Source organism: Tachyglossus aculeatus, chromosome 3 (genome assembly GCF_015852505.1).
Source record: "Tachyglossus aculeatus isolate mTacAcu1 chromosome 3, mTacAcu1.pri, whole genome shotgun sequence".
Taxonomy (NCBI): domain Eukaryota; kingdom Metazoa; phylum Chordata; class Mammalia; order Monotremata; family Tachyglossidae; genus Tachyglossus; species Tachyglossus aculeatus.
The window spans coordinates 20,942,200-20,958,194 of NC_052068.1; the positions used below are offsets into that span (position 1 = coordinate 20,942,200).

The following is a 15,995-nucleotide window of genomic DNA, read 5'->3' on the forward strand; positions in this document are numbered from 1 at the left end:
GCCTAGGAGTCCGGAGGTCATGGGTTCTAGTCCCAGCTCTGCCACTTTTCTGCTGTGTGACCTTGAGTAAGCCACTTCACTTCCCAGGGCCTCAGTTACCTCATCTGGAAAATGGGCACTGAGACTGTGAACCCCACATGGGACAGAGGCTGACTCAATTTGCTTGTATCCACCCCAGCCATTAGTACAGTATCTGGCACATAGTAAGTGCTAACAAACACCACCATTATTATAATAAGAAGACCCTCCCCAGTCCCCTCTTCCCAAGTGGCATCAGGGAGCCATCCTGGACTGGACCTGGGGGCGGACCTGAGGAGCTGCTCAAGAGCGGGTCAGGGGAAGGGAATCAGAGGAGGTCAGGCCAAGGGGTGGGAGGGGAGATGGGGAGCAAAAACAGGGGGGTGGGCTCTGCAGCCAGAACTCCTCTGAGGATCCCACCCACTGAGGGTGTCCACTTCTGGATGTGGCGTGATTTGGTTTGTATGTTTTTTTGTTGTCTGTCTCCCCCTTCTAAACTATGAGCCCACTGTTGGGTAGGGACTGTCTATATGTTGCCAACTTGTACTTCCCAAGCACTTAGTACAGTGCTCTGCACACAGTAAGCGCTCAATAAATACAATTGAATAAATGAATGAATCCTGCCTTAGGGCACTGCTTTTCAATCTCCCAGAGATCTCCAGGGCGACCCAGGGCCCAGCCGGGCCACTTAAACATCTGCAGCTCAATTGCTGTTCTGTATCATCATCATCATCAATCGTATTTATTGAGCGCTTACTATGTGCAGAGCACTGTACTAAGCGCCAACAAACTGTACTTGTCAAGCACTTACTGTGTGAAGAGCACTATACTAGGTTGTATATGCTCTCAGAGACCCTAGGAGACAAAGGGGAGCAATTCTGCCTTACATCCATCTCCTAAGGAATGGCTCAAACTTCTGGGCCCCATAAATCCTCATGGGTCTCCAGGCTTCTCCCAAACCTATTCCATCCCACTTAGCATCAAAAAGTTGGGGGGGAGGGTACATGGAGGGAGGGGTGCTCAGGAGACAAAGCAGATGGGCATGTCCCATTAAAGCCTGCACTCTGCCAACACCAAAAAGTTGTTTGGAAAACTCTCTTCCTTAGAACCCTCCCACAAACCTTCTTGTCTTACAAGGCACTGGCAAGGCAGCAAGAGCCCTCATGACTCAAACAGCCCAGAAATTAAGAATGGATTCCACAACATAACACGTCTTTTTCCCCTGCATTCTGGAAGGCCAAGGCGAGATCAGAGAACGCTCTTCCGCCTCTCACGCCTGCCCAGATGCAGCTCGACGCGCTGTGGGAAGAAACGGCAGGTTGAGTGCGGGTTTTCCTTAACCCCAGGTTCTGTGCGAACACAGACCCCATGGTCCTGGAGGGCCAACCTACTTAAGGGCCGGGATAAGTCCTCTTGGCCCCAACAAGTCCTCCTTCCTTCTCACTCTGCCTGCTTGGTGATGGGTCCAGTTTAGGCCTCTTTGGGGAATGCAGTTGCTCCGTGGGAGGGTTTCCCTGCAGCTCTGAAATGGAGGGAGCTGGTTGCAGCTGGAGTCTGAAAGTTCAGATTTCCCCACAGGAAAGACCCATCGCCCCATGCTGCCCCCCACTCCTCTCCTCCTGGCCCCAAGAGTCCTCTATGTAACTTGGATCTTAAATGAAGGATCATACCAGGTGCCTGGGAACACAGAGACCCCCACTTCCCGTGAAACAGACTATCAGGGAACTAGCCAGGCTACAGAGACAGTCCCTGATCAGACTGTGGGTCCTGGAGTTAGTTCCGCAGTTGCATGGAAATCCTAAAGAACAAATCCTCTACCCTTCCCCATTCCCAGCTGGGCTCCAGCTTTTGCCCCGGGGGGCCGGCTCGGAGGAGGATGGGAGGGCTGAAGAGGTGGCCGCTGCCGAGGCTGGACCTCGGTACACGGACAGGATGTGCCCCGCTCGGCTCCCCTGAATCCCACGTGGCTCTGACCCTGCCATCGCCCACCATCACTACTCGCCTCGTCCAACTGTCCCCAGATTCCAGGACCCGAGGGCCCTCCGTCCTGAAGCTCCTTTGAGGCTGGTGGCTGGGACCCAGTGGTCCTAGGAAATGGAGGAAGAGGGGTGACCAGCCACTGCTCCATCACGGGAGGGTCGTCGGCTTGGGCTCCCATTGGCTAGGTAGAACTCTCGCAGCCCAGGTGATGGTCATTAGCGTATTTATTCTCTACCCTTTTGCTAAGAGAGACTCAGCCCCATCAGCAGCGGCATGCAGCCCCGCTCCAGGCGTGCACACACACACACACAGCACACACGCTCGGGCCCCCTCAAGCAGAGTCCAGAGGCCTGGTGGTGACCACGGTCTCTCCTGCTGCGCGGCTCCAATCTGAGACACGTTGTCCCCTGGGCTTATCCTGGGTGGCAGCGGTCGGGAGGCCTCGCCCCCATTCCCGTCATCCGGCCCGCCAGGGGCCGTGCAGGATCCGTGCCCTAGCTCGCTCGGCCCATCCGTTTCCAAATCCGCCTTCCTGCTCCCGGTGGTGGGTGGGATTCACCGGGGGTCCTGGAGCGTCAGCTCCGACGCTCCTTCTTGCGGTTCTTGAACCCGGTCCGGGCCCCCCCGTTTGGCAGCCTTCACCAGCCCTTTGAATTGCCCCTGCATCTTGGCCTTCTTCCTGCAGGGAAGAAGTCCATCTTCCTGAAGCCCCAGATCCCTCTTCCCTCCCCTGTATTTCACCCCCCATCGCCCCCATTACCCCCCACTCCCCAACCGCCCAAGGTCCTGGTCCCGCTGGGCCGTACCTGCGGTTCAGCTTGGCCTTATTGAGGGGGATGTAGGCGTACGGGTCTGGGTTGCCCTTCTTCTTCACGTCCCCTCTCGCTCTCTGCAGCGGAGAAAACAGACCATCAAAGATGGGCAGAGCAGCCCGGGGTCCCCGGTGTGAGCCCCCGCCCGCAGCTGGATACGGCTCCCTCGCCCCAGGCGTCCACTCCTTCACTCTGTCCCTGGGTCGGGGCTCCAGGGTCATTCACTCATTCCCCCTAGACTGTGAGCTCACTGTGGGCAAGGATTGTCACTGTTTACTGTTGTACTGCACGTTCCCAAGCGCTTAGTACATACGGTGCTCTATAAATACGACTGAATTCAATTGTACATACTGACCACTATACTAAGCACTTAGGAGAGTACAACAATAGACACATTCCCTGCCCACAGTGAGTGGGGTGGAGGAAGAGTCATTAATATAAATTACAGACATGCACATAAGTGCTGTGGGGATGGAAGGGTAGAACAAAAGGAACAAGTCAGGGTGACACAGAAGGGAGTGGGAGAAGAGGAAATGGGAGCTTAGCAGGGGAAGGTCCCTTAGAGATGTGCCTTCAATAAGGCTTTCAAGCAGGGGAGAGTAATTCTCTGTCAGATCTGAGGAGGTCGGGTGCAGGAGGGTCTCTTTCTTCCTCCTGTATATTTATTCTCTCCCAGCGCTTAGTAGAGTGCTCTGCACACTGTACGTGCTTAATAGATACAGTTACTACTACTCTCTCCAAAATGGCCACAGTGCTGATCTCAAGGCAAAGACCCGAGAGTTTTTCTCACCCTGAGGGCAGAGTCCCGGGACGACTCTGCTGAAAACAAGGGTTTCCATGCCTCTCTTCTCCCAAATGCCCCACCCAGGCTCAATGTTTCCAGTCCCTTCTCGCTTAGCCTCTCTCAAGTGAGTGCAGGCCTGACCTCTTCCCTCCCGCTGCTCGCCTGCCCCGGTGTTTGGGGAGGGGACGCATACCGCGGAAACTAACGTCAAGGACTAGGGGGGAGAGATAAGGCAAAGGTTGTGCCGCTGCCCACCCTGGGGAAGAGAAAAGGCCACTCCAGGTCAAGTCCCCTCCTCCCCGCCCAACCACAGGAGTCTCTGGTCTCCAATTTCTCGGGGGCGGGACATACCTTGGCCTTGTAGTCAGCCCCAGCGGGTTTTTTTGACAGAGGACGATGGATGCCAGAGCCCCCGGCTAGAAAAGAAACGGCAGAGGATCCCTGAGAGCAGCTCCTAGGGAGCGGATTTTGGGACGCACCCCCCACGCCCCCGTTCTCCCTCTGATCGAGGACCAAGGGGGCTGAGGCCGAGGAAGGGACTGGGTTGCTCTCTGTCCCCCACTCATTTTACCCCACCCCTTCCTGTTTGGAACCGGCCCTCAAGGCCGGGCAGAGGGTCGGGGAGAAAGTGTGCACGCCCTGGGAATACCAGCCTCCCCCTCTTCCGACCCCAACACTTTCCACCCAGAAGGTACCAGGACACCCCGCCTAAGCCCCCCGCTGCAGCTTCCCACCTCACCCCTACAGAGTCGTGACAGAGCGGGCAGCGGAGCCCCGAGGGGGCCGTGGCAGCCAGGGCAGGCTGAGCCCACTGGCGTCTCACCTTTGTACTGAGGTCGGGGCTCCAGCTCCTCATCGTCGTGTTCTTTCCGCAGCTTGCGCTTCTGGGCTTTCTTCTGTTAACAGACGGGCCCGGGGTCACTCCAACACATCGGTCCCTTAGACCTCCCATCCAATCCCCGCATCTTACAGAAGGCTCTTTCCAAGGGACCTCCATCCCCCAAACTCAGACCCCCAAAGCCCACCCCGATCCCCTCCGATGGACCTGCTGGAGGACTCTAGAGGAAGGGGAATCACTGAGCTCATGATGAAGAGAGCGGGGCATCGGCCACAGAGGCCAAGAAGGAGTGCAGGAGTCAGCTGGGTGCCCGGGGTGGGCCTGGACACAGACTAGGCAATACTCACACTCCAGATGCCCACTTCCTGCTCGAGGTCCGCCGTTTCCTCATCCGCAGCTGCAGCAAACGACACAAAGTGCTTATCACAGAGCCAAATGCCCCCTTCAAACTCCATCGTGCTACACTCCCCCAAGGGCTTACTTAATATAGTGCTCTGCCCAAAGTAAGCGCTCAGTAAATACCACCCACTCATTGAGCCCACAGAAGCAGCGTGGCTTAGTGGAAAGAGCCCGGGCTTGGCAGTCAGAAATAATGATAATGGCATTTACTAAGCACTTACTCTGTGCGAAGCACTGTTCTAAGTGCTGGGGAGGTTACAAGGTGATCAGGTTGTCCCACAGGGGGCTCACAGTCAATCCCCATTTTACAGATGAGGGAACTGAGGCACAGAGAAGTGACTTGCCCAAAGTCACGCAGTTGACAATTGGCAGAGCCGGGATTTGAACCCATGACCTCTGACTCCAAAGCCCAGGCTCTTCCCACTGAGCCACGCTGCTTCTCGAAGACACGGGTTCTAATCCTGACTCGGTCACTTGTCTGCTGTGTGACCTCGGGCAAGCCACTTAACTTCTCTGTGCCTCAGTTACCTCATCTGTAAAATGAGAATGAAGACTATGAGCCCCACGTGGGACAACCTGATTACCTTATATCTACACCAGCGCTTTGAACGGTGCTTGGCACATAGTAAGCGCTTAACAAATACCACACTTAATTAATTAACCGAGTTGCCCAGCTAAACTGTCAGTTCCCAACTTTGCCCAGGGCCTCTGTAATTCCTCTCCTTCTCCCTACCCCAACCTGGTTGGCAAGGGAGGAGCTTTCAGCTCTGATCCGGTCCTAGGGACGATCACTCCCAGGAAAGAGACCCACTCCTCTGGCCTCTCATTTCTGAAGGAGAAGCCTTTAAGCACTTAAAGGACATGGAACTTCTAGGGAAGCAGGTGCCAAGAGAAGCAGCGTGGGTCAGTGGGAAGAGCCCGGGCTTTGGAGTCAGAAGTCATGGGTTCAAATCCCGGATCCGCCAATTGTCAGCTCTGTGACTTTGGGCAAGTCACTTAACTCCTCTGGGCCTGTTCCCTCATCTGTAAAATGGGGATTAAGACTGTGAGCCCCCAGTGGGACAACTTGATCACCTTGTAACCTCCCCAGGGCTTAGAACAGTGCTTTGCACATAGTAAGCGCTTAATAAATGCCATTGTTATTATTATTACTATTACTATAGTCAAGGGGAGCCACAGAAACCACTCAATCCCGGATACTCCACCCAAAACAGGCCCAGACAGGGACATACCAGTTGCAAGACTTGAGTCCGTTGTTGGGTAGGGACCATCTCTATATGTTGCCAACCTGTACTTCCCAAGCGCTTAGTACAGTGCTCTGCACACAGTAAGTGCTCGATAAATATGATTGAATGAAAGACGGGCCAGAGACCACTGTGTTTCAGGTCCAGCCTGGCCCCTCTCAATAATAATAATAACAATAATAACAATATTGGTACTTGTTAAGTGCTTACTATGTGCCAAGCACTGTTCTAAGCGCTGGAGTAATAATAATAATTATGGTATCCGTTAAGCGCTGTTAAGCGCTTACTATGTGCCAGGCGCTGTACTAACTGCTGGGGTGGATACAAGCAAATTGGGTTGGACACAGTCCCTGTCCCACGTGGGGCTCACAGTCTCAATCCCCATTTTACCGATGAGGTCACTGAGAAACAGAGAAGTACACTGACTTGCCCAAGGTCACACAGCAGACAAGTGATGGAGCCGGGAATAAAACCCATGACCTTTTGACTCCCAAGCCCGTGCTCTATCCCCTGTGCCTTGCTGTTTCTAGATACAATTTAATAATAATAATGATAGCATTTATTAAATGCTTACTATGTGCAAAGCACTGTTCTAAGCGCTGGGGAGGTTACAAGGTGATCAGGTTGTCCCAAGGTGGGCTCACAGTCTTAATCCCCATTTTACAGGTGAGGGAACTGAGGCCCAGAGAAGTTAAGTGACTTGCCCTAAGTCACACAGCTGACAAGTGGCAGAGGTGGGATTTGAACCCATGACCTTTGACTTCGAAGCCCGGGCTCTTTTCGCTGAGCCACGCTGCTAATCAGGTTGGACACCATCCCTGCCCCTTATGGGGCTCAGACTCCTACCCCTATTTTGCAGATAATAATAATAATAATGATGGCATTCATTAAGTGCTTACTACGTGCAGAGCACTGTTCTAAGCGCTGGGGAGGTTACAAGATGATCAGGTTGTCCCACGTGGGGCTCACAGTCTTAATCCCCATTTTACAGATGAGGTCACCGAGGCACAGAGAAGTGAAGTGACTTGCCCAAAGTCGCACAGCTGCCAAGTGGCGGATCCGGGATTTGAACCCATGACCCCTGACTCCAAAGCCCGGGCTCTTTCCACGGAGCCACGCTGCTTCTCATCTTGCTGCAGATGAGGTAAGAAGCCCAGAGAAGTGACTCGCCCAAGGTCACACAGCGGACACGGGGTGGGGCCCTGCAGGATTCGAACCCAGGTTCTGATTCCCAGGCCTGGGCTGTAGCGCCAGGAAGCACTGCACTCCGCTGTGGGGGAGGCGGTGTTTTGCAGATCCCAAAGAAGATGCTCAACCCACCTCCACACTGAGCTAGCTGCCCACCGGGGTCCGGGCCCCTGGCGAGGCCTCCAGGAGCCCTTCCCTCTGTGAGCCTCGGCCCGGTCCTGCCCCTGCCATCCCACGGACTCCCGGAAGCCGCCCCATCTCCCGCGGGGTGTCTGCCCAAACGTGGAGGGAAGGCCCAGATCCTCCCTGCTGCCCAAAGCCCTCAGCCCCCCGGGGCAATTCCTTTAAACTCCCGACCGGGAACAGGCCCCGGGAGTCCAGGAACAAGAATCTCCGTTCCCTCCGCCTCACCTTTGGAGCTCTCCTCCTCTTCCGGCTCCTCCTCCTCCTCCTCCTCGTCGTCGCGGATGATCAGACGCCCGTCGGCGCTCATCTTGAAGTCGTGGCCTTGTTTCCTGTTCCGCTTGACCCGGGGCTGGGTAGCTATTCCCCGGAAAGGGGGTGGAGGGAGGAAAAGATCAGCAGCGAGTCGGAGCCACGCTTCGAATGCCGCTCGGGACCCGCTCTCCGCCGCCAACGATTCCGGACCCCGACCTGCCGTGGCTGGGCCCAGCGGGGTTAACCGCGGTGCCCTCCCTGGACCGTGAACCCTCAGCTTCTGCCCCTCCAGTTTCCCCCGCACCCCGGGGAGGGAAGAGTGCAGGGATTAGAGAGGGGGATCTCCCTCCCACTCTCACTCTCACCCAGGACTCGCTGGGCCACATTGGGGTCCAGGAAGTTGAGGGGCTCATCGCCACTGCCCTCCTTCAACCAGGCACGGCTCTTCTGCCGCATCAGCTTCTTCTGCTCCCTGCCCCGCCAGGCTTGCTCCTCCTCCTCCTCTTCCTCCTCTGAGTCAGCCAAGATCTCTTCGATTCTGTACGTGAGGACGAGTCAGCCGGCGCCGTTCGCCAAAGAAACAGAGTGGCTTCCCCGACCCCGGTAGTCCACAGGCTGAAGAGCCCCACCCCGACCTCCGAGTGCTCCCTGGGCACAGGAAGGGGAGGCATATATGCCACAGACACCCCAACGACCCTCTTGGGGATCCCCTGCTCCCAAAATCCTACACAGGGAGAAGCAAGGAGCTTGCTAACGCCCACACACCACAGCATGGCTTCAGGGTGGCCGTAAGGGAGCACGGAGGGCTCTCTCAGGGCCCGCTGGAAATCAGAGCGGCAGCAAGGCCAGGGCCCAAGCAAGATACTGACCCATCTCCCCGGAGCTGGACGGGCTCCTCTTCCTCTTCCTCCGCGGCCGCCTGGCGCAGAGCCCGCTGTTTCTTGGAACGGGCCTCGGCTTTGCGGATGTTCACAAGGACCTTGTGGTAGTCTTCGGGGAGCAGCCCCTTGACCAGTTCGAAGCTGTGGGCCAGAGAGGAGGGTGGCGGCCCAGAGGGTGTTAGTCCTGGGGTTTCCTCTTGGCAAGGATGGAGTGGGAGGGAGGGAGGAGGAGGAGGAGAGAGGTGGCGTTCTATCAAGCAATACCTCCAGCTCGCTCAGGCCAAAACCCACTCCTCACCCTCTACTGTAAACTCGACCTCTAGCCTGTAAGCTCACTGTGGGCAGGGAATGTGACAGTTCATCATCATCATCATCAATCGTATTTATTGTGCGCTTACTGTATGCAGAGCACTGTACTAAGCACTTGGGAAGTACAAGTTGGCAACATATGGAGACAGTCCCCACCCAGCAGTGGGCTCACAGTCTAAAAGGGGGAGACAGAGAACAAAACCAAACATACTAACAAAATAAAATAAATAGAATAGATATGTACCAGTAAAATAAACAAATAAATAGAGTAGTAAATATGTACAAACATATATACATACATACAGGTGCTGTGGGGAAGGGAAGGAGGTAAGATGGGGGGATGGAGAGGGGGACGAGGGGGAGAGGAAGGAAGGGGCTCAGTCTGGGAAGGCCTCCTGGAGGAGGTGAACTCTCAGTAGGGCCTTGAAGGGAGGAAGAGAGCTAGCTTGGCGGATGGGCAGAGGGAGGGCATTCCAGGCCCAGGGGATGACATGGGCCGGGGACAGTTATATTGTTGTACTGCACTCTCCCAACTGCTCAGTACAGTGCTCGGACACAGCAAGCACTCGACAAATGCGGCCGATTGACCGACTGACGCCAAGGGGATTGGGTCCCAAAGGCTGCCGTCCATCCAACCCCCTCGCCGCTAGCGCCCACAGCCTCCTCCGTCAGTTTCCCCCTTCCTTTTCGTCCCCAGACCCGCTCACCCAAACTTGCGGATGAACTTGGTAAACAGGTTCCTGAGTTTCAGGCGGAAGTGACGCCGCATGTCGTCCGTCAGGTTCCCAATGGCCTCCATCTGTCAGCGGAAACACGCCGGCGGCGTGAGAGGGGTCGGGGCAGACCCGAACCCCGCCGCCTGCGGGGATGGGAGGCGAGGAAGGGTCTGTCCCAGGCTCCCCTAACCCGTCCCCGTGTTTCACGTGACGCCCTGCCCAGACTCCCCTTCCCAGAAGCCGCACCATGCGAGCCGTTTGCCTTTTTGACAAGCCCACGTGGTTTCGGAAGGAGCCAGCGAGGGAATCGGTGGGAGGGACGGGCAGGTGAGATGGGGGCCCACTGCCAGACCCTCGCCCAGGTGGTTGGTGGCAATTTCTCACACCTCAGGCAAGTGGGAAGAGGCTGTGCCAGGGGCCAGGCGACTATTTTCTCCAGCACCCACAGGGGAGGGGAGGCCCGCAACAACCCTACCACTCAGGGAAGACCCACAGTAATCCAACAAGCCACAGGCTACCACTCTGCTCACATTGGTGACATAATTATGAACCAGCCGATACCTACAACCATTCACTCATTCATATCGTATTTATTGAGCGCTTACTGTGTGCAGAGCACTGTACTAAGCGCTTGGGAAGTACAGTTGGCAACACAGAGAGGCGGTCCCTACCCAACAGTGGGCTCACAGTCTAGAAGGGGGAGACAGAGAACAAAACATATTAACAAAACAAAATAATTAGAATAAACATGTACAAATAAATAGAGTAATAAATACGTACAAACATATATACACATATACAGGTGCTGTGGGGAGGGGAAGGAGGTAAGGCGGGGGGATGGGGAAGGGGAGGAGGGGGAGAAGGAGGAGAAGGGGGAGAGGGAGGGGGGAGATAACGTATGATATTATGTTATCATAATAATAATAACAGTATTTGTTAAGTACTTACTATCTGCCAAGCACTGTTCTAAGTGCTGGGGTAAATATAAGGCAATGAGGTTGGACACATCCCTGTCCCACATGGGACTCACAGTCTTAATCTCCATTATACAAATGAGGTAAACAACCATGCTTCTTGATTCTGCTGTTCCCTTAGTTCAGGGCTCTGGCACACAGGAGGAACTCAAAAAATACAGGTGATGGACTGGCCTGTTTCCTACCTGTGGCCACACCCACTTTAAGGCCCACTGGGCCCTTCGAACCCGAGCCACCGTCCAGGCAGAGCCCAAGATGGCTCCTTCGATGGTAGAGTAGCGGCTTGCTTTGTCCACCTGGCCCTCCAGCCCTCCCCCGGCCCCATGAGGACTGGCTAGAACAGGCATCGGCGGCTGTCCCTTGCCCCCCGCCCGCGCCGCGGCCCTCGTGCTCACCATGAGCTGGAGGTGTTTGGCCAGGAGCGCCACATCCATGACCAGCAGGACCACCTGGACGAAACCCAGGGCCGACCTGACGACGTCGCGGGTCCGAGAAGCCAGCAGCAGGCACACGTTCCTCAGCAGCTGCTCCACCGTCTCCGCCCCCATCAGACCTGCGGCCGGACCCCGCCGCCCATCAGAGACCCCGCCCTCGGTCCCCCCCGACTGCGGCCACCCTGACCGGCGTGGGGCGGTGGGGGCGGCCTGGATCGTCAAGATTAATCTGGGAAGATTGGAACCTGCCTTCTCTGAGCTCAATCCGACGCATGCACACATATATGTGTGTGTGTCGGGGGGAAGACTAAACTCCGGGACTCCTGCTGCGCTGGGGATGGGCAAGTGATGGTGAGGATGATCTACAAGGCTCCTCTTTCCCCACCGCTACAGCCCCGCGACTGCTCTCACCTCGGAACTCAAACAGGAGGCGGGTGAGGGCGAGGGTACTGCAGCTGACCATGGTGACGGAGCCCGTGAGGCCGGCGTAGACCAGAAGCAGGTATCGCTGCAGGGCATCTGGAAGAGCCCCAGAGACCACAGTGGAGCCACCTCCGGCGGGCCTCCGTCCCCCACTTCTCTGGTGGGGGACACCACACCTCCCCACAAAGCCACCGTCTCCTCCCCCCTCTCCTCCCCAATCACCTACTCCCCGGGAGGGTGGGGGAGACGGGAGTGGGAGTCTGAGCAGGAGACGCTTCAAGCCAGAAGCCTCCGCCGTCCCCCTTCTAGACTGTGAGCCCGCTGTTTTGGTAGGGACCGTCTCTATATGTTACCGACTTGTACTTCCCAAGCGCTTAGTTCAGTGCTCTGCACACAGTGAGTGCTCAATAAATACGATTGAGTGAATGAATGAATGAATGAGCAGGGCTCCTGCGGGGGAAAGGGGAAGCAGCCACAGGCAGCGAGCCAGGCCCCGGACCAGGACGAGGGAGGGAAGGAAGGAAGGAGGAGAAGAGGGAGGGGGGACAGAAGAGGCCTCACCTTCCTGGCTGGGGCCGAAGCGGAGGAAAGCATGGCCCATCTCCACCAGCAAGGCGTAGGCGTTCTTCCGGGCTCCCACGGACACCTCTTTGGTACAGAGGATCACCTGCGGCAGACGGGCCCCACCGGTGATCAGTCCATGCTGCACCGATGCCAGTGCAGGGAGAGACCAGCTGGGGAGAGCCTGAGAATTCACTGGGGTGGGGTGGGGGGAAAGGGGGTAACCTCTCCCCGGGGACACAGGCCCTCTCCGGCCCTCACCTCGGGGACCAGAGCGGTGACAAACTCCTCATGCTCGCCCGTCAGCTGCTTCACGATGTGGAACAGGCACTTCAGGCGGGGCTGGAGGGGGGAGAGAGTTCAAGGGTGGGAGTCAACAGACACAGAATGAACGCGCGCCAACGAGCAAGGTCAATTCCGCTCCCTTTCAGTCCCACCCTGTCCCGGGGAGCTTCCACTCTAGGTTTGGCCCCCACATGCACGGGGTGGTGAGGGTCGCTCCACTCCTCACCCTCTTGGCGGGGGAGGCGGCGCTGCGCAGGGAGCCCAGCAAGGTCGTCTTCAACTCGTCCAGATTGCTCTGCACAAAGTGCTCCCCAGGGCCCTGCTGGCTGGCACAAAGCTCCTCCAGCACTCGGTAGGCCTTCTTCTGCAGCCCCCGCTCCTTGCTCTGACGAACAGGACGAGGAGGACAGGTGATGGGGTGGCGCACGGGGGTACAGTAAGCACCAGGAGGGGACGGGGGGCAGCCGGCGAGCTGCCCCGGGCACAGAGCACACCCGAGGGGGCCGTCTTCACCAGCTCAAACCGGGCAAACCCTGCCCGGGGATGGTGCCCGGTTTGGGAAAGACAGGCCCCCCACCAACCCCTGGTGCCCCCACCACCCCTGCCGAGGCTCACCTCCAAATGGGGCCGGATTGTACGGAACAGGTTGTTGATTGAGTTCTTATCCACGTGAGGTGCCAACGCCACAATCAGGTCAAGGATGGACAGCCTGCTCGCGGCGGCAACAGAAAACACGGAGGAAAGGGGCAGGGATGTCAGTGGGCACCAAGCAGGAAAGACCTCCCCCAGCGGGCCTGTCAAAACCCATCTCCTCCAGGAAGCTCTCCCTGATTACCTCCACCCCCATCCCAACCTATCAGCCCGATGCGTGAGCCATGCCTCTCTAATTCCAGCTCCATTTGTCTGCTGTGTGACCTCGGGAAAGTCACTTCACTTCTCTGAGCCTCAGTTACCTCATCTGTAAAATAGGGATTGAGATGGTGAGTCCCAAATGGGACAGGGACTGTGTGTCCACCCTAACTTGCTTGTATCCACCACAGTGCCTGTCACATAGTAAACACTTAAATACCACAATTACTATTCTTATTCAATGGCCAGAAGGTCCTACCCTACCGATAGGATGCTGATGGCTGCCCGACCTGTCTCTCTCTAGTTGATGATGGTATTTGTTAAGCGCTCACTAAATGCCAGGCACTGTACTAAGTGCTGGGGTGGATACCAGCAAATAGAGTTGGACACAGTCCCTGTCCCACATGGGGCTCACAGTCTCAATCCCCTTTTACAGATGAGGTAACTGAGGCAGAGAAGTGAAGTGATTTGCCCAAGGTCACACAGAAGACAAGTGGTTGTGCTGGGATTAGAACCTGTGGCCTTCTGAATCCCAGGCCCATGCTCTGTCCATTACGCTGTGCTGCTTCTCTAGTTCTCCAAGCTCCTTGAGCGGTCCCCGATGGTAGGGATGCTGGCTATTTTCCCACTGCTTAGTTCAAGCGCTCAGTACAGTGCTCTACACACAGTAAACACTAACAAATACAGCTGCTACAGGGCTGCTCTGCCTCTTCAGAACACTAAAGGCTGGGAACCGATTAAAGCCGAGTTGGGAAAAGGTAGCAGGTCGCCGGGGAAGGGGGACACACCTCACGACCAACCTGCACTTCAACTTGGGCTCGCAGTACCGATTCTAGGGGGTCTGGGTGTGGCCCCCACCATGGACTCCCCGCATCGGAAGGCTTTCTGGGGCAGAACGGACCCCGAGGCTCTGTGGTCCCGCTCCCCGTCCCGGGGAAAGGAGAGGCGCCCAACCCCGGGGGGAAGAACCCGGGGCACGGTACCTGGTGAATTCGGTGCTGTTGGGGTCCGTCACCTTCTCGCTCGCTTTCTCTAGGAACCCGGACACCAGCTGGAAAGGGCAGGGACAGGCTCACGTCCCAGCCCTCCTTGGCGGGCCCCGGACCGACCCTGCAGGACCTCATTACGGGCGGCTGCACTGACCACCCAGCTTGAGGGCCACGCCTGAGCCCGTCATGGGGCTGAACAAGTAAAACAGAGGCCAAAGCTCCTGCTTTCCCCCACCGAGCTCTGGCCAGTCCTAGAGAGAGAGGTGAGCATGGACAGCAGCGGCAGAGTGCCCCCTCCCTCCCTCCGCAGCCCAGCCTCCCCACAAAGTCCCTCCCCTCCTCAAAAATCTCCAGTGGCTACCAATCAATCTGCGCATCAGGCAGAAACTCCTCACCCTGGGCTTCAAGGCTGTCCATCACCTCACCCCCTCCTACCTCACCTCCCTTCTCTCCTTCTCCAGCCCAGCCCGCACCCTCCGCTGCTAATCTCCTCACCGTACCTCGTTCTCGCCTGTCCCGCCATCGACCCCCGGCCCACGTCATCCCCCGGGCCTGGAATGCCCTCCCTCTGCCCATCCGCCAAGCTAGCTCTCTTCCTCCCTTCAAGGCCCTGCTGAGAGCTCACCTCCTCCAGGAGGCCTTCCCAGACTGAGCCCCTTCCTTCCTCTCCCCCTCGTCCCCCCTCCATCCCATCTTACCTCCTTCCCTTCCCCACAGCACCTGTATATATGTATGTATGTTTGTACATATTTATTACTCTACTTATTTATTTATTTATTTTACTTGTACATATCTATTCTATTTATTTTATTTTGTTAGTATGTTTGGTTTTGTTCTCTGTCTCCCCCTTTTAGACTGTAAGCCCACTGTTGGGTAGGGACTGTCTCTATATGTTGCCAATTTGTACTTCCCAAGCGCTTACTACAGTGCTCTAAACATAGTAAGCGCTCAATAAATACGATTGATTGATTGATAGAGTGGGCCCCGGCCCCGGGGCCCAGCTCACCTCAGGCTCGGCGACAGTGAGGTAGGTTTTGACGGTGTCCAGCACGGCCCGCCGGGAGGCCGTGCCTTCCCCAGCCCCAGCCGGCTGGCTATACACGTTGAACAGGATGGGCAGGAAGTTCTTGGCAAAGCGGCCCACTTCTGTGCGGTCAGCCTCTGGAGGGGGCGAGGACAAACCAGGTACCGGAGGTTGGCGGGGCGGGATGAGCCGCCAGGAGGTGGTCCCTTTTCCAGGAAGTGACACCAGGGAGGGGGCCGCAGCTCGGAACCGGCCCCAGAGAGCCGGGCTGGGCGGGGCCCTCGGTGACCTGCTGGGGTACTGGTTCTCGGATCGGGACCTGAGGTGCCAAAGCCTCTGCTTGCCGCCCTGAAGAGCTGGCCTTATGGGCCGGTCCCTCAGATGCGGCTCCCCGGTTCTGATGGCGGGAAGGAAGCCTACCTGCCTGGCAGCCCTTGGTGATCAGGGTGCGCAGGGCGTGGCACACGGTCAGCCGCAGGTCAGCCCGCTCGCTGATGGCTGTGCCGAGGGTGCGGGCCAGCCCCTTGAAGGCGGTGGCCACGTCGGTGGGTTGAGTGCAGAAGCCCGGCAAGAGGGTCCACACCTGGTTCCCGGAAGAGACAGACACAGAAAGGGAGGAGATGCTGAGCGAGACACCCAAGCAGCGGGACCCCGCCTTCTCCCAAGGCCAGGCCACATCCCCCCCGCCCCTCCGGCCCCACAGGACTCCTCACCTGCCACTGCAGGGTGTCATAGATTTTGGACTCCACAGTACTTCCCGCTTGTGCCAGTTCATTGGCTGCCATCAGAGACAAGGGGACATCATGAACCCTCCTGCCCCATCCACTGTGCGGGCCCCGGGACAGAAAA

The 15,995-nt window shown here is 57.1% G+C and overlaps 1 protein-coding gene across 1 annotated transcript in view; it reads right to left on the bottom strand.

Moving 5' to 3' along the window:
- Positions 1-2,204: 2,204 nt before the first annotated feature.
- The window catches only part of RRP12 (ribosomal RNA processing 12 homolog), a 37,826-nt gene continuing 24,035 nt past the window's right edge, over positions 2,205-15,995 (bottom strand). The window contains 20 exon segments of the mRNA XM_038744061.1: positions 2,205-2,621; positions 2,623-2,677; positions 2,805-2,887; positions 3,946-4,010; positions 4,418-4,490; positions 4,780-4,829; positions 7,675-7,806; positions 8,067-8,239; positions 8,571-8,723; positions 9,599-9,690; positions 10,977-11,134; positions 11,427-11,534; positions 12,000-12,105; positions 12,261-12,341; positions 12,511-12,669; positions 12,900-12,993; positions 14,117-14,184; positions 15,129-15,283; positions 15,567-15,729; positions 15,860-15,924. Of these exon segments, the coding sequence (XP_038599989.1) occupies positions 2,574-2,621; positions 2,623-2,677; positions 2,805-2,887; positions 3,946-4,010; positions 4,418-4,490; positions 4,780-4,829; positions 7,675-7,806; positions 8,067-8,239; positions 8,571-8,723; positions 9,599-9,690; positions 10,977-11,134; positions 11,427-11,534; positions 12,000-12,105; positions 12,261-12,341; positions 12,511-12,669; positions 12,900-12,993; positions 14,117-14,184; positions 15,129-15,283; positions 15,567-15,729; positions 15,860-15,924 (2,081 nt within the window). The 3' untranslated portion in view covers positions 2,205-2,573.